At 44.8% G+C, this 18,659-nt stretch overlaps 1 protein-coding gene across 4 annotated transcripts in view; it reads right to left on the reverse strand.

Moving 5' to 3' along the window:
• Positions 1–3,885: 3,885 nt before the first annotated feature.
• Acp3 (acid phosphatase 3) overlaps positions 3,886–18,659 on the reverse strand; it is a 48,662-nt gene continuing 33,888 nt past the window's right edge. For 2 of the 4 annotated variants that reach the window (XM_039082022.2, XM_039082023.2), the window contains 2 exons: positions 16,815–16,984; positions 3,886–7,397 (listed from right to left, as the gene is read on the reverse strand). In XM_039082022.2, the coding sequence (XP_038937950.1) occupies positions 7,279–7,397; positions 16,815–16,984 (289 nt within the window). In that variant the 3' untranslated portion in view covers positions 3,886–7,278. 4 annotated transcript variants of the gene reach the window in all.

Below are 18,659 nucleotides of genomic sequence, written 5' to 3' on the forward strand. Positions count from 1 at the left end.
TCCATCATTTGGGGATGATAACTCCATTTTTTACTGAAAAAAAAAAACCCTACTCTTAATATATGTTAGTTTTCATATGATTTATACATAGTCCTGAAATTTACTTTTTTTCTCCATGGTTTGTCTTTTCAAGAACCTTCAGCCAGCTGTCCAGCCTGCATCTTATTCTTGAGCTACTACAAATGGAGGCAAACAGTACTGTTACAAAGGGTGCAGTTTGACAATAGATCCCCTAGATCCTAGATGCCACGATTTCTATGTTCTCACCCCAAATCCTATAAACCTAATATTCTATTTACTCAGTGAAAGTGTCATCCAAGTGGGAAAGATAAAGTGCCTTTTACCTCCCTGACCTGAACCTGGAGAGGCCAGGCAGTCTGTGTAGGAAGCAGGAAGAATGAGCACACAGGACTGGGAAGAAGGGTCACTGATGGGAGAGACAACGTCTGTCTCCTCTCAGGGAGAACCCACTTCCCTTCTACCCTTGTTGGGTGTTCAGGCCCTGACTGAACCGTCATTTCTGAAGACTCCCTGGTCATAGCAGCCTGTTTGACTTGGGAGACATCTCTCTGTCAGCCTCAAGATGGATGAAATTTGTGCCTGGGGGTGACAAGTCCCTTCTGTAATTATAAGAGAGCAGTTGGTATGTAAAGGAAATGAAAAAAAAATCACTATGGTTACTCTGTTGGACATCATCCCTTATTATCAGCAAGAAAACAAGGCTTTCTACAGCCAACCATGGGTTTTCGTTCTCCTTCCCTCTCTGCTAGATCCTTAAAGTGGCCTGACGTGCCTGCTCTATAGACTGTTTTGGTTTTTTTTTTAAGTATTTATTTTTATTTATATGAGCATACTGTAGTTGTCTTCAGACACACCAGAAAAGGGCATCTGATCCCATTACAGATGGTTATGAGCTACCATGTGGTTGCTGGGAATTGAACTCAGGACCTCTGGAAGAGCAGTCAGTGCTCTTAACCACTGAGCCATCTCTCCAGCCCTAGACTGTCTTTACATGTTAAGTTAATGAACTTCCTTGAAGTTTCTGACAGCAGCTGACCTCCTGCTGAGATGCATTTACTCTTTAAGGCAATGATACGCTCTCTCAGAAACAGACCCTCAATCAAAACAATGGTTTTAATGAGATCGCTGGTGTCCCCACTGCTCCTTCAAGGGAAACTCTATCATTTTAATAACGGTTGTCACTTTAAGATAGGGGAAAGATTGAAATCCACTCTTGAGAGTATGTAGAGAGCTAATGAAAAATCACATCTCATGTTTGTTTAACAATAAAATTCAGAATGATAATGGTTTTTGGTAGGCGATGATAAATTCCTGACATCCTTCACTGAATATTTAATAAAATATTATTACTTTAATAATAATAATATATTGCTTCCTAGGGCCCAGGGCTATTCCTGTTATTTGTAAGTACTAGCTTGTGCATTCCTAACACTCTGAATATGAACTACTGCTGCCCGCAATTTATAGACAAGAGGACTTGGATAGGAAATGTAAGTAACTGTCCTAAGGTCTATGGGCAGTAAGAGTCCAAGCTGAGATGTCTTCAAGCTGAGATGTCTTCATGCATTTGGCCTAACTACCTTTTTCTCTTCCATTCTCCTTGTAAGTGTCTTTGATTTGTTTTTTTTTTTTTTTTTTTGTGTTGGCAAAACAAAACACTGGGGGCAGAACAATTCATAAAGAGTTTATTTGGTTCACAGTTCTGAAAGTTTAAGGTCATGTGCCAACATCTGCTCTAGTGAGGGCCGCTGGCGGGGCTTCAGGTAGAGGCAGAAGAAAGAAAGGGAGAGAGGGAGAGGGGGAAGGAGGGAGGGGGAAGGGGAAGGATAGAGAAAGGGGGGGAGGAGAGGGAGAAGGGAGAGGGAGACATAGAGACATGAGAGGGACTGTTTATAATAATAACAACAACCCATCATCTTGGTGTCCAACCCAGTCCTGGAAAAGCAAGAACTCACAAGGGGAAACAACTGATTCCTTTTGTCTTGATGTTTTTCTGTTGCTATGATGCAGTGCTCTGAGAAAAGTCCCATAAGTGACAAAGGGTTTGTTGTGGCTCAAGGGCAAAGCCCTCCCTGGCAGGGTAGGCAAGGACTTGAGGTAGCTGGTCACATCGCATCCAGTCAGGAAGCAGGGAGACAGGAACGAGTGCATTTCAGTGCTCAACTCATTTCCCCCATTTGACCAAGTGTGGGATCCCTGCCCAAGGAAAGGTCCCAACCACCGCTAAGATGGCCTCTCTACATCAGTTCACATAACCAGGGGACTCCCCTACGGACGTGGCCGGAGGCCCATCTCTGAGACGATTCTAGATTCTGAGGAGGTGACAACACCAACCTTTTAATGACCTAGTGATCTCTGAAAGGCTCCTGCCAGGGTGGTTACACTGGGAGCCAAGTTCCCATACAAGCTTAAACGTGACAAACTACATTCAAATCACAGCTGCAAAAGTACTTAACGCATTACCAACACGGAGATCCAAGTGTTGAGAAGAACGGTCCCTCAGGAGCACAAACCTGAGGACAGGATCCGTGCTTTCAAAAGAGCCAGGTGGGGTGTCCGTGTCTGTAATCCCAGAACTCCCAAGGCAAGATGGGAGATGGAGACCGAAGGCTCGCCCAGAAGCTCGCGGGTGTGCACTCGGACACACACACACACACACACACACACACACACACACACACACAAATAATGCCAGTTTTTAAAAGAGGACTCAATCTTCACCAAGAACAGTTACAGTTACAGAAGTACTTGGCAATAAATCTATATTAAATTCAAAGAGGGCGGGAGACGTGCAGATTTTATTTCCCCTTCAATGTATGTATTTTTGTTGTACCTCTTTCTGAGACATGAAACCTGGAAAGAAATGTCAATAACACACCATTTGGACGATGTAACAACCAAGGGTCACATATTGTCGCTTGGCTTTTGATTTCATGGGGGAATACCAAAGCTACCTTTAGATTTTTCAGGACAGTTGTTGTCTTAACCATTTTATTACATCATAAATTTATTTTTCATGTGACTGGGCCCAGAAATCATCACGGTAAACAATTCCTGTTCATCTAGTTATAAAGTGAACCGTGCGGGAAGTCACGATGGATTTTCTTGAGCCCTCATTGCTTTTTGCTTTCAGAACCATTTTACCTTGAAAAAGCATCCCCTCTGCTTCTGTTCCAGGTTTCCTTACTAAGACACAAAGGGGAATTAGTTCATTCCATGTGGGATAAGTTGGAAGAGGTCTTGGCTATTACCTGTCGTGGTGGCTATTCGCAGTTGTCAACTTGACTACATCTGGAATGAACTACAATACAGAATTGGAGGGCTCACTTGTGATCCTGGTCTTGAAGCTGGAAGACACAAGTTTCTGACCTGGATCTTGACATGGAGATCTTGAGGTACAGTGGCCATGAAAAGCTTAGGCCCAGGCAAGGTAGTACACACCTTGAATCTCAGGAGACTGAGGCAAGGAGATTTCTGAGTTCAAGGTCAGCCTGGGATAAAGAAAGTCCCAGATCCAAGTAGAGTGGTACACACCTTCTGCTGGAGGCCTACATCAGGACAGTGGAGGGAGATTCTTCTTCTTCGACAGCTTGCACTTACTTGCCAGCATCTGTTGGAACCTCTTTCTTCAGAAGACCAGCTTAAACAACCTACCTCGTAGGACTGAACAATTACCAGATTCTTGGACTTCCCATCCATAGCTGCCCATTGTTGGGTTAGTTGGACTACACAGTTCTGTAACTCTAGTGAACCCCGACTAATATACCTGTAGTACAGGCTTACAAATGAAACATTTCAGATAATCTTTCATCAGTTTGACCAAAGATTAAAAAAAAATGAAGACACAGGGTAAAGATCATCTGCTGTGTTTGCTTTACTTTGGTTTATTGTGGTTCTGGGGATGGAACTCAGGGCTTGTCTATGCTAGGCAGGCATTTCGTCAGAGAGCTGTTTCCCCGTCCTAAAGATGATGTCTGTTTCTTCACAATACCCAAAAGCTTATTTTATAAATAAAGGATGTGTTTTCTCTGCTTTAAAAAGATTAGGCTGTCATCTAATGGCCTAGGCCAGAACTATTCAGTATGGGAGCCACCAGGGACTCCCAAGTCCTCAAAGGTGGCTACTCCAACTTGGAACAAAACATCACATCACATTTTTGAATACTTAGTATGAAAATTGCCTTAAAATATTCCATGAACACTTTTTCCTGAAATGTTATCTTACATGCATTACATTAAATAAAAATTTTATGTTAGAATTCATTTCATTTTAAAAAAAAGCTTAACATTACAAATGTGTCTGTGGACCATTTAAGACCACGAGTGTGACTCTTTGTGTCTCTTAGCCCTATCTAGGGGGCCAACATTTCACTATTGCTCCTGTGGTCTTTTGTAGAGGGGTTTGAAAGAGAAAGCAGTTATAATTTGGCTTTAAAAAAAAAAACCAGAAGCCTCCATGACTGTGAGGAATCAATGCTAACAATATTAGAGCAAGATAGAAAGAGGGCAGGGAGTTGAGAAAATGGGAAACACAAGTAAATCCAGGGAAGAAATGTATAAAAAGCTGCTGAGTGAAGAAATGTCAGTCTCCATATAAAAGCTGTCCAGTGAATGCCAGTCGGAGCCTCACGTATGCCATTTCTTAAGCAGTAGGATTTTTTTTTCCACAAGTTTCCCAATTCTCTGTGCTATGCCATCAAAGCACAGGATAACCTAGCTCTCTCTCTCTCTGTCTCTGTTTTCCTGTATATGCATCACTGGTGGTTTTTATAATTACTATCAACAAGTTAGTGATTGCTACATGGCAGTGCTATGCAAAGGCTTCTCAAATGATAAGGAACACACATCACAACAGAGGTGATCGCAGCTCTAGTGATGCTCTTGCAACAATATCACCATGGCAACCAGAATGGTCACATTGGTCCCATCTACCAAGCGGTTATCAGTACCAGGAGTTCACATCCCCTCTTGTTGAAGTTGCTTATTTTCTTTTTCCTTTTTTCGGAGCTGGGGATTGAACCCAGGGCCTTGCACTTGCTAGGCAAGCGCTCTACCGATGAGCTAAATCCCCAACCTCGAAGTTGCTTATTTTCTGAGACACCCTACAGTTCATTTGTGTGCTTTGCACAATCCCTATAGAGCATTTGTCACTTGGGATTCTGCCACGGCGTATGAAAACTGGCTATGGTATTTACCAATGGAAGAAGATAAAGGACATAGTGATGGTAAGCTTGAGAGCTCTCTATACAGTAATCAAAGAGATGGTAGGTCCTGGGGATTGGGCAAATGGGTAGGTGGGTAAGAGCCCTTGCTGTCCAAGCATGAGGACCCAAGTTCAGGTCCCAAGCACCTATGTCAAAAGTTGAGTGTGGCCCTGTGTCCCTGTAACCTCAGTGTTGTGGAGACAAGCCAGAAGGATCACTGGGGCTTGCTGGATGTCAGAATAGCTCTGGGTTCAGTGAGAGGTCTTGTTTCAAGGTAATAAGAAAAATAATAGAGCAGGGCGTGTGACATCCTCCTTTGTTCTCTGAGCACGTGTGAGAAGACAGCACACACACATGTGTGCTCATATCACATGCATACTCACATAAATACATGCATGAGAGAGAGAGAGAGAGAGAGAGAGAGAGAGAGAGAGAGAGAGAGAGAGAGAGCGAGCTCTTTGAGTTTTGTTTTCAATGACTCTGGCTCACTGAGAATGATATTAAAAGTACAGGCTATAGACATGAGCGAGTCGTATTTAACCTGTGGGCCTCGAGGGATGGGGTGAGGATCTGTGTGGAGAGCAGAGTTCCGTGCTGGGAGTCAAAGGTCCCAGCACCCCACATCTAGACAGTCCTGCAAGGTGAATTCTGAGTATGGTGTTGGGAGCTTGAACTTCTCAGTCTGTCCTCAGAAGAGCACATGTGAGTGGAGAAGCACGGTCAGAGGAGAGAGGTCCTTCTCTAACCCCGCCCACCAGGCATATTTTGAAATCTGGACAACCCCAAGGAAGTAGGGCAACCTACTGAGGAACAAGATCAAACTTATCACCAGCCGAATGCTTGTGTGTCTGGAGCAGATTGTCACGGTATAAAGTACATTTTGGTCTTTTTCCTACTGACTTCATGGGTGGTGCTCGTCATGGAAGCGTTTGATGGGACCATGACTCATACTTGGTGGAAGCAGAATAAAGCTGTTCACCGAGAATGAAATCTAGACGCGACTTCTGCATTCATCTTGTTTGGAGTTTTCTACTTTAGAAGAAGAAATAGGATTTAAGCCCGTAGGTTGTCATTCTCACGGGATCTTTACTTTCTGTGTTGACACTTACAAAAGTCATAGAGGACTAAGGGCGTAGTTCACATAGAGTACTCTCTGCGCTTGCAGGGGACCCAGGGGGTTTGCATTCCAGCACTACAGTAAAAATTAAATAAGTTAAAAAAAAAACTATCATTTCATAGCGACCATGAAGAGATATAATTTAAAAGTGAATGTGATAGCAGCTGCATGAAAATAAGGCAGTGAGGGGGGTGGGGGTGGGGGGGGTGAACTTATCTTACTGGTTTTCCAGTTATTTCTCTGTATGGAAACTGAGAGGAAATGACCTGAACGGTGCTTAAGGTGAATGATGCTACAGTTCACCTAAAGACATTTTGAATATGGATGTGTGTGTATGTGTGTTAGATGTACACACAGAAGTTTGTCAGTTATGAAACTCTGGGTTTGAATTGCCTTTCAGAGAGAGAGACAGAGAGAGACAGAGGGGGGAGGGAGGGAGGGGGGAGGAGGGAGGGAAAGAGAGAGGGAGGGAAAGGGAGGGAGAGAGGGAGGGAGGGAGAGAGGGAGGAAGAGAGGCATATTGAATAACTAAAGTCATTTTTCTGCGGACCCTCCACTTCTACACTAACATTCCGAGTTACTTGGTATGTTCTAATCGACATCTTGGTCCCACTTTCTCTCCCTTTTCTCTTCGTAGTCACAAGGTGTGTGGGAAAGAATTTGGCTTCTTATTTCTCTCGGGACCTCTGTGTGAGAGGACGGAGGCGTCCCTTGCAAAAGAGACCTACCCTAGCCCTGTGAGCAGCCCACACCACAGCTATGTGGCAAGGAGACAGAACTAACGTGCCAGCTCTGCACTCACCCTGAGGCGGTGAGCTCACACCATCTCTAGACAAGTTCTAAACGGAGGGCATGGGCAGGACAGAGCCCGCGTGGCGGAAGAGCTTCCTGCCGGTGCTGCTTCACGGAGACACATCACCGGAAGTCGGCTGTCTGATCAGATGTTCCGATACACGTCTCTCTGCCAGCAGGGTCCGTGGCGGATGAGAACAAGCAGCAATATCACCAGGATCCCGGTTACCAGGCAAAACGTAGTGGCAAGGATGACCCTCAGCACTGCGGAACGAGAAATACACGTGAAATTGATGCGTCAAGAACCCGTGAAGACAAACAACAACAAACTCTGAGAGAAGACGAAAGTCATATCCCATTGTTGACTTTTGGCCTTAACTTAAAAATGAAAAAATGCTTTATTTCATGTACAGAAATATAGTTTATATAACTTGTGCCTTCTTTGTCCTGGTTTTTTGTTTATTTGTTTGTTTTTGGAGACAGGGTCTCACACAGCCCAGAGGGGCCTTGAACTCTCTATGTAGCCAAAGGTGAGCTAGCTTCAACTCTTCATCCTCCTGCCTCTCAACCTCCCAAGTGCTGAGATTACGGGTGCTGAGATGCCGTCCTGGCCACCTTTCCTGCCTTGATTGTAAATTCTAGAGGAATTTCTGAAGTAGCTTTGGATTCGGTAAAGTGTGGTGGGCAGATCACGGGGCTGGGGTGGGGGAGGTGCATGACCTTTGACATTTGGCCTCAGCTCTCTACCACAAAGGGAAGGAGACTGATGGAAATATCTCCAAGGTCACCTCGTAATGATAACTTCTTTCATGCCTCCCCCCTTTCCTTCTTCCCTCCCCTTTGCCCCCCCTCCCCTCCATGGAATGGACTCCAACTTGCAATCCTACTGCCTCAGCTTCCACAGTGAATTTTATGCATTTTTATACGGTTAAATCATCAAGTGGATCTGCTCACAAGTTCAGAGGAAAATCTGAACAATTCAAGCAATTGACGAAAAGAGGTGGAATCATCCCATTTTTTAAAAATTGATTTTTCAAAAACCAGGTCTTATGGAGAAACTGAGCCTAGGTTGACTTTGGGGAGCATTTGTGTGTGTGTGTGTGTGTGTGTGTGTGTGTGTGTGTGTGTGTGTGTGTGTGTGTGTAAGCATGTAGTAGTATGGATCCATGATTATTGAAAAAGTTCTCTTGATAATGGTACCCCTGGCTCATCTGTAGAACTACTGCGTCAGGAACATAGATGAAAACCACTGATTTAGCCTGACCTTATCCCAGAGGGAGGAAAGAAAGAAGCAGAGATCATTTGGTCAAAGCTCAGCAGATAGTTTTATGGTCGTAGAAGCACAGGATCTTATCAGTCTCGTGATTTCAAATCCATCTATATGATGAGTATGACTTCTGAATTTACCCTCACGGCCAGCTACGACATTTTGCTTAAGCTTGACTTGTATCCAGTGTGTACTTGGCATGTAGTAGTCTCCCCTACCTATGGATTCACTTTCTGTCAGTTACTGGTGGTAGTCAACCATTGTATGAATATATCAATGGGAAATTACAGAAATAAAAGAATCCTAAATTTTAAACTCTACACCTTCCTGAGAAACATGATGGTGTCTCATGCTGTCCCTTCCTATCCCGCCCATGGCATGAAGCAAGTCATCCTTTGTCAGTCAAGCCTATGTTCCATGTCCTACCGACCAATCACACCATAGCACTTTGCTTACCAGGCATTTGTCACGTATTTCAGTGCTTGTGTTCAAGTCACCCTTATTTTACTCAATAATGGTTAAAGATACAAGAGTTGTGATGCCGGAAATTGGACCCATGAAGAGGAGCTGTAGTATATTTTCCTTCATTGAAGGATGAAAAATATACAATGGAGACAGAGAGATCGAGGCTGAGACAGACAGAGACAGAGAGACCATTTATACACCCTTCATTGGATTCATTAATTTCTAATTCATTTAAATAGTTGTTCTGCTTTTGCTTTGTTTTTGAAAACATGACTCATGTGGCCCAGGTGGGTAGGAACTTGCTATGTGGCAGCCACGGAAGATCTTGAGCTTCTGATCCCCCTGCCTCCATCTTGCAAGATTATAGAGGTTCATCATCACACTGGGGTTTATGGGGTCCTGGGGATTGAACCCTTGAGTGTGCTAGGCAGGTAAGTGTCCTAGCAGTTGGGCTACATCTTCAATCTTGTTGTATTATCTTAATGGCTGTTCTTGTCCATCTCTAACCCTGCCTAATCTATGCATTAAACTTTATCATGGGTGTATATGTGCAGGGAAAAGTGTTGTATGTACAGGTTGAACACTCTCTGCTATGTCAAGCATCTGCAGGGATCTTGGCACGTGGGCTCTTGAATAATAGAGGGTACGGATTCCTCTGGACATTCAACAGGCATTTCAGCCTTAAGTTCAAAAGAGAACACCCAAGCCTCCTCCACCCAGATCTGATTTTCTCATAGCTAACTTCTGTTGGCTGGGGAGGGTGGAGTGTGGGGTAAAATGAATCTTCCGTGATTCCCTTATTTTCTAAATAATCTATACCTGACCTTGTCAGGAAAGCCTGTCAGTTCTACTGGGGAAAAAAAACCCCAGAAACCAATGTCTCTCTCCATCTCTGCCACCATCTGCTTTGAGCTGGCCTCATTTGCCAGGACCACTGTTATGGACTCTTTACCTATCCCCGGCTTCTATTCTTGCTATTCTATTCACAATCTGTTTTAAGTACAGCAGCCAAATGTTTACAAGTCAAATCCTGTCATTTGGCTCCTTCAGGTGACATGAGCTATGGATGGATACTCATGTCCATCAGAGCAGAAGCTGAGGTCCTGATGATGACTCTTCCAGGCACACCACCCCTCAAACATCCCTCAGCATCCCCGCTCAGTGCTATTGCTTGGGCTTTTAGCACTGCTGGAATGCTCATCCCACAGACGCCCAGATGGAGTACTTGTCTCAAGTCTTTGCACAAGTCTGCTCTTTTCAATGAAGTCTTCCCTTTTCAAAGTACATCCACCATCCTCCACTCCCTTCCGCCCACAAGGGAGTCTTTCAAAAATACTTACTACATGTATTATGTATTATTTGTCTCTCATTTCTTCTAATTGACGATATATACATTTCAGGATACAAGAATTGTACCTATTCATATCTATGGGCCATAGATCAGTACCTGGGGCATGGGTGTTAATATATTAACACTAAAACGAATGACTAAAGTGAGGGTGTGGCCCAACTGGCAGAGTGGTCACCTATCATGAGCAAAGCCTGGCTTTGAGTCCCAATACTGCATACATTGGGTAGGGGTGGGTGGGGCCAGGAGGGTCAGAAGTTCAGGGACATTCCTCAATTACATAGGGAATTTGAGGCCACCCTGAGATACACAAAACCACGTCTCAGACACAAAACAACCTGCCCTCCCCCACAAAGCCACCAAAAACAATGACTTAGGATTCATAAACTGTCAACTTTTAGTTTAGTGTTTTCCCATGGTCTGGATGATATTTAGTGCCATGAAAAATCTAATTTGGGGGAAGTTAAATCCAAACAGACAGTTTATTAGAACTGTGCATGGAGCTAGGATAAAGTTGGAAAGAACCAAATAGAATAGAAGAACAGAAAGAAGAGACTAGATAGAAATAAGGAAGAGAGATAGATACTGATGATTCGCACCTTGCTGCTACACACACACACACACACACACACACACACACACACACACACTCACACACACACCTTAGATGTCTTAAAAGACTAATCTTAGATGTCTTAAAAGACTCAATTTTTGTAACTGGAGAGATGGCTCAGAGGTTAAGAGTACTGCTTGGTCTTCAAGAGGATCCAGGTTCAATTCCCAGCACCCACATGGCAACTCACCACTGTCTGTAACTCCCGTTCCAGGGAGTTTACTCTTACACAGACATACATGCAGGCCAATAAACCACCAATGCACATAAAACAAAAATAAATAGATAAATAAAGAATCTATTTTCATGGGGCTGGGAATGATGACACCAGCCTATACTCCTATCATTTAGAATGCTAACTTAGAAGGGTTTTAAGCTCCTGTCTAGCCTGGGCTATTAGAGTGAGTCCCTGGAAAGGTAAATTAATTTCCATGGTTGTTTTTCTGAATTTAGAAATTTAATTTCTAATTAGCCACTTAATTTTGCCTATGCTACCATAGCAGTCCCGTGAAACAAGCACCCCCACCCAGACCTTCATGCAGTGAGCCCACATCCTGTGCCAGGCAGGCTTTGGGAGGTGCGGGGATTCCATAAGCTCTGCTCCTGAGAAACCCGGCATGTGACAGGAGAACCAGATAGACAAGTCTGTGACAAGGTGACACACTGAAGTGGAGATTTTACCAATGCCGTTCCAACAGAGAAAAGTGCAATCAGTGGATTACGTACAATTTGCAAAAAGGGGGAAAATTGGAAAAGCCCATGAGATCTGAGATGGCCCAGGAGAGGAATAGGACTTGACATGGGACAGAAATTGTCACCCAGGGTGTGTTTGGGACACAATGAGTAGTTATATGTGGGTGGCACACAGGAGTCAGGGTTGGGGTTAAGACTTGATGTGCATACTGGGGCCCAGTTTTTATGCCTCCCGTTTAGTCTTGCTTGGAAGCACGCACAAATGACCAGCAATTAAGATACCTGAAAGGCAGACACTCTAGTCTATGTTTAAGAAAATGAACTAGGGATGTCGTGATGGTGGCGAATTGGCAGGTTGGGTAGGGAGCTATTGAAATCTCAGGCAAGATATCCGAGGCTACGAACTGGAATTGCAGGGGTGGTGGGGACACGGAGGAGGGAACTAGAATGCTGATCGATCTTCTGACTGACTTGGAAAGTGTTGGTGACAGAGTAGACACCCTGGTCAAGAGGAAAGAGATAAGTGTGACATAATCTCATGGGTTTGTGCTGTGACTGGAGAGGGACGCCACGAAAAAGGACTGGTACAGACGCTAGAAGGAAATGACCTTTATTTTCAAAGTGGGTCGAGATGAGCTCTTCGGTGGACAGATGTGACCAAGGGGTAGCTGCAAACAACGGGTCTATGATTCTTCACTTAGATGTGGCACTAAGGATTGTAGAGGTGATAGCAGCTACAGGATGTCATTATTTAAAGGGTTGGTGGAAGGAATCTAATCAGAAAGAAGCTAGACAGGGGCTCAAGAGGACAAACACCAAAAACAACAACAAAAAAACCCAACCTGCCAAACCAAAAACAGACAGACAGACAAAAGCCCTCAGGAAAGACAGCTTTGTCCCTTATCATTCCATCTTTCAGTACCGAGTCTTGAACCCAGGGCCTTACACACGCTAGCCAAGCACTCCGCCAATGAGGCGCAGTTCCTCCCTTGAACTCAAGGTCATCCTGCCTCCAACCGCTGAGATTTCAGGTGTGTGCTACCACACCCGGCCTCTCTGTGAAACTTCACACTTCTCAAATTGGAAATGGTCTGCCCGTTTGAACCGTAGGCAACTTTAGACATTTGGCAGAGTTGCATTCTGGGAGCCGAGAAATATGGCAGCCAGTATTTCTTACTGCAAAGTGAGCTGGTGCGAGCAAGGGCTACAAAGAGACCCCTACCACATGGGAACACACAAAAGCCACTAAAGGAAATGGGCCACACAATCTTTCTTCAGCTGAATCTATAGCCAGGGATGGCTTTGAACTCCTACCTCTGCCTCCCAAGTGCTGGGATTACAGGCGTGCGCCATCACAGCTAGTATCTTTGCAGGGCTGGGAATCAAACCGAGCTGTCCTGCATGGCCCCAGCACTCACCACTTGAACTGCACCCCCAGCCCACTCTGTCTCTCGTTCTAGGCCTTGATCACTATAGTAGCCTCTTATTCTCTATGACCTCAGCCTCCTTCCTATCTGATCCAGTCTTTCTCTGTAGCCAGGGTCTTCCTAAAATAAGAAGCCAATGGCAGCATCAGTCCTCTGACCAAAGCCTTTCAGTGACCTGGACAGCACAGCTTGACCTAGGAAGCACTGCACACCTACTTCTTCCTAAAATGACATATGGTGTCTTCAGCTTCCTGACCTCTGTACTTTCTCTCTCTCCTTTCTTTAGGACATTGTCTTTCCTGCTCAGCTCCATTCACCTGGCTGGCTCCTTTTCTCCTTTAGGCTTCTGTTTAAACATTACCCCATTGGAGAAACCTCTTGGACCCCCTAAGACTTAGCTAACTGCTTCTGTGGTGTGTCTTCAGTGTTACCTGTGTGTCCTCCATCATGGCACTCCTGTATGGCTAGGGCCTGTTTCTTAACTCTTCCCCTGATGATCTCGTTTGCCTTGGGCATAGACTTGGTTGGCAGGGCACAGACTAGATCATCATTGCCAACGTCACAGTTGCCTCCACTGAGGGCAGAAATAGTCATGGGGCTGAATTACTGCATATCAAGTAATTCTGCAAGTGCCAAGACCATGTCCTGAGGACCTGACGGCAAGGGCAACAGAGTGAGGAAAAGATGCTTTAATCAGCTGGCCTTGTCCTCGAGGGAGGGATGATGCTGGCAGAGACACAATGGAGAAGGGGCTCTTAAATATGACCATGCGAAACAGGTGCTAAGTGACAAAGGGTGGCTTTGCAAATACGGCCGATGACTGGGTCTTTGCAAAGCAGTGGCATTTGAGACTCATTTATAGCTTCTGGCCCTTATTACTGACCAATTAACTTCCATGAGGCACTCTGGTTTCATCTGGAGAGTCGAATAATTATCCAGTCTGCAAACATCAATTCCAGGGTTGCCAATACCTCATACATGTAGGATACATACATACATACATACATACATACATACATACATACACACACACACATATAATTTCTGTCTTGCTTTAGGTATCAGCTTTCTCAGAACATGTGTTCTGAATTCAACTGCCGGACCTCCGACCCCTCCACCCCAAGATTGTAATTCAGCAGGTTGATCTTGGACTCCTCTACCTTTTATTTGATAAACCATGTACTAAATTTGCTGCTCTCATTAAAATGACATCCACCCTTACTGCCTTCCATGCTTAGCCTCAGTCGTATGGTACCTATGCTAAGGCAAGTGGTGGCCCAACCAAGTGGCCACTCCCTGTATCTAGAATGTCTTAATTTCTGCCTACCGCTTCTAGCATCCCCCGCTGGGACTTTATTGAACAGTGGTGGAGTCCAGTCCTTTTTCTTGAAGGAGTTCATGTTTAGAGTTTATTTTATCAGAGGCTATCTCGTCCCACAGACTCCTAACAAGCGTTCTGCTAGCTAGAACCAACAGAGTGTTGGCAACTTGAATCAGAATCAACCCCTCTGGTTTGTGTCACTTGCTGATGTCTGTGAGGAGTGGCTCCGACTAATGTCAAGCTTCCAAAGAGAAGTTGTGGAAGTCAGTGTCAGGAAGAGACACAGATGGGGTTGGGGATTTAGCTCAGTGGTAGAGCGCTTGCCTAGCAAGTGCCAAGGCCCTGGGTTCAGTCTCCAGCTCCGAAAAAAAGAAAAAAAAAAGAAAAGAAAAAAGGAAGAGACACAGACGTGTCACCCTTGGATCTGCATAGATACTGCGGCATGGCAGCCCCCGCTTTTTCTTCTGGTTGATACGCTTTAGTCATAGTCATATTTCTCTTCCCTTGGGTATTGAATTGCCAAGGCTGCTGTGTCAAGGGGGAAATTCTATAAACACTCTGCAGATGGGTTTAACAAGATGGGACAAACTGGGAATAGAGGTCAGAGTGGGTTAAACAGGACTCCCTGGGTATTGTGTCTAATCAAGGCAAGCAGGAACTCAGGAGGAAAGATAACTAATTATACACCAGTGAGAAAATATTTATTGAGCACTAAACAATGCCTTATACTGGGTTGCTGAGGTATTGAGGACACAACAGATAAAATTCTTGCTTTGTAGAATTGATATTTTATGTTATAATTCTTGTATCTTATAATTCTTGCTCACACCATAACCCATATAGTTGCAAAACATGTTCTCGTTCCAAGTAAGACATATCACTTCTGTAACACACTGTAAACTTCCTAAGGATGTTTTCTTGCCAAATTCTATCTTGAGTAGCTGTGGTCGAGCTATCTACTGCTAATCTTTTATCAGAAGAAGTTCAAACTATATTTTAATGTAAAATATTAACTTAAAAACCCAGCTGAGTAATTTTATATTATATTAACAGTCACTTCTATCACAACTTCTGTCCCCCACCCCCGAGTAAAAGGAGAGCCCTCAAGTCTGATTGCAGAAATTTTATTCTAACGAAATAAACAGAAGCTTTTCAAAGTTCATTATTTAAGCATCTCCCTTTCGACTTCCTAATTATGATGCTTTTATCCACCGCCTTTCACTGGCCTTACTGCTAGAAGACAGTTCTTTACATGGGGAAAAAATAACACAAAGGAGCTTCTCAAGCCATGTCTTGGGTTAGTCATGAAATGGTCTAGGTCTGGCTTCCAGTGGAGGCCACTTCCAGGAGCCATTTCATCTTCATCCACCTTAGAAACACAGGTCTGTTCTGCCACACGGCCAGTCGAGACTCTAAAGAGTATCATGTGGGCACAGCTTTGTGAATACATAGCAATGGCCATAGGCCTGGCACTTGGCTATGGCTTCTGAAGGTGCCGGGATCAAAGCCTTGAACATTGTTTGTCCTCTGAGCAGATTTTGCAGCTACACTCAGTGTGCCAATAAGTTTTGGACTCGGAGGCATCTAGAATATTCTCATTTTGTTTCAGTGGTGTGTGTGTGTGTGTGTGTGTGTGTGTGTGTGTGTGTGTGTGTGTCCTCACATCTCCTCTTATGTATCAACTTTAGATTCTGCATCGCAGGCACTGGAGTTTTGGGGGACCCTCTGCACAGCATTCTCACCTCTGAGGTGCTGTGTCTGGATATCTTGCTCTTGTTATTCATTGAATACAAAGTGCCTTCCAGGAGCTGCTGTATGGATGCCATATATGGAGCTTACCAGAAAGTTTGATTTTTTAGTTTCTTTGGAAGGAACGTGAATGGACACCAAGAGGCTTTTATTATTCAGTTCTGCTACCCAGCGTCTTTTGACATACATATAAAATCTGATCGTTCTAGGCTGGGTATGGAAAACTCCTCCAGGTGTCCTCCTGTCTCATCTTTTTGCCTCGTGAGAGAAGGCAGGGGAACAGGTGAGCGTTGTTGTCAGGTGAATCAGTCCTTTGCCCATTAGCCTGGGATAAGTGTCTTCTTTTTCATGCTTGCACGCTAACTGGTAGGCTTCGTCTGAAACCTGTTTTACATCAGACATTCCCAGGGCAGCTTTACTCCACCCCGCTCAAGCCAAATCTTCGAATCCTTCAGCAATAGAGTTCTTTGTGCTAATCATGGATCCCCGGCAGACCCACAAGTTTGACCTAACTCTTTTCCTGATTACACTGGCAACTGGTTGTTCTTTTACAGCGACGCTGAAAGAAAGACCAACCAAGTTAGGGGATTACGGCAGGTAGGAGTAAGGCTAGCTAGCTAGATAGGCGTTGCTTACAGTGCGAGGTTCCTAAAAGATACGGTTATCAATCCAAACCCATTTCCTTCCAAGCTGGGGACAAAGGCTAAAGAACTTTCTGGAAACCCCAGTTGCTTGCGAAGGCACCCAGCACGTCCTGCAGAGCTCCGCAAGCTCACAAACCCGAAGCGTTCTCTGTACCTTGGTGGTTGCTTGTGCCCATACACTCTGTGGCCCAGTCCTGGGGGATCACGGGGTCCAGTAGCTCTGCAAACTTCTCCAGAGGGCAGCTGTGGGTACAGCCCGGCAGCGTGAGTGGGTAGGGCTCGTTCTGGGTCTCATTCCGGTAGTACATCTCCACGAAGTGCCCCCTGGCGCGACAGGCAGAGGACAGAGCTGTTAGTTCTGCAATGCTAAAGCGTCCTGTGAATTTCTTTCCACCCAGCTGGAACACATCCCTAAGGACCAGTGGAAGAGCTCGTGAGAAAGAAGGGATTCCAGCCAGTTTGTGTGGGGATGGGGGGGGCGGGGAATGTAGAGATTAAGAGGGTGCAACAGGCTTAGGGACGGGAATTGGGAGGGCTGACTTGTTAGATAAACATGGACTAGCGTCCTCCATCAGAGAAGATGATGGGTGTGACTTTGAGTAAGTGAGGAGCTACTGGCATTTTTTTTAAAGACTTATTTTATTTTATGTGTGTGTGTGTGCTTGGGAGTAGATGCCAAGTGTGTGTGGGTAGCCGTGGAGAAAAGAAGAGGGCTCAGATCTCCTGGAGCTGGAATTACAGGCAGTTGCAGGCTGCTGATGTGGTGCTGAGAACCAAACTCAAGTCTTCTGTGAGAGCAGTATATGCTTTTAACTGCAGAGACCTCTCTTAAGACAGATTCTGTTGTACGTATGTATGTATGTATGTATGTATGTATGTATGTATGTATGTGTTATGAGTAACCCCTAGTTCTTGTTGAATCCACACTTAATCCTTGGTGTAGCTTTCTTCACATCTGTATTGAGGGAATGGACTGTCCTAATTTCTTAGCTCTCATGTATTAAACTGACCTCATATAAGGTCCTAAGTACAAGTTGGAGGCTTCAGCTAAGACCGGCATTCTCAACTTGTGGGTTGTGACCCCTTTGTGGTTGAACTACCCTTTCATAGGGGTTGTCTGGGAACATTGGAAAACACAGACATTTACATATACTATGTATAACAGTAGCAACATGACAGTTATGAAGAGGCAATAAAAATAACTTTATGGCCGGGGGCCACCATACCATGAGGGTATGAAAGGGTCTTAGCATAAGGAAGGTTAAGAACCACTGCTCCAGAGGACAGGTTAGCTCAGGGAATGGGGGAGGGGCTTTCTTCATCCTCGTTCCCATTCGATCTCTGGGTAAGTGTAGGTTGATGTCATTATGCAGGTGAGGGCTGGCACAAGTTAGGTCAAGGCCATGATTGGACAGTAAAAAAAAATAAAGTGGGGACAAAGCTTTTGTAAGGCGGGAGAGGGGAAGTAAGGAGAATCAACATGGAGACGGAGAAGGATGACCCAGATCCAGGTGGTCCTGAATCGCCAAGGTAGCCGGGATGGACTTCTGTAGGCAAATTTATCTAATCTAGGTGGGCAGTTTATATCCTTATCAGTTGGTTGTAGGTTTATTGTGTGGGTGTATTGTGGATTGAGAATTTAACATATAAATCTGATTGTCGGGTTGTAGTTTGTTGAGTCTTGATTTTAACGGGTTGTTGGGAGTTTACACCATAACTATTAGGGGGCGGATGTTGGGAATGTAAACACAGCATCAGCACAGAGTTACGAGAGGGAAGCCGCTGCTGGCACCAGGAAATGTTAACAGAGTCCATGGTGAGAGAGCTGAGAGATAGGCGGTCTCTGTATGAAACCGGTGTGTCAGCGACCTGCCTGGGTCAGAGAGTACTTTGGGGGCAGCGTTAGCCCTCGTTCCAGTGGCCCACTGGAGGGGGAACTGGCTAGAGGGAGAGCGACTGACCACTAGGGTGTGCACGGGAACCATTCTGCCCTGTTTTA

This window comes from Rattus norvegicus, chromosome 8, assembly GCF_036323735.1.
Source record: "Rattus norvegicus strain BN/NHsdMcwi chromosome 8, GRCr8, whole genome shotgun sequence".
In the NCBI taxonomy this organism is placed as follows: Eukaryota; Metazoa; Chordata; class Mammalia; order Rodentia; family Muridae; genus Rattus; species Rattus norvegicus.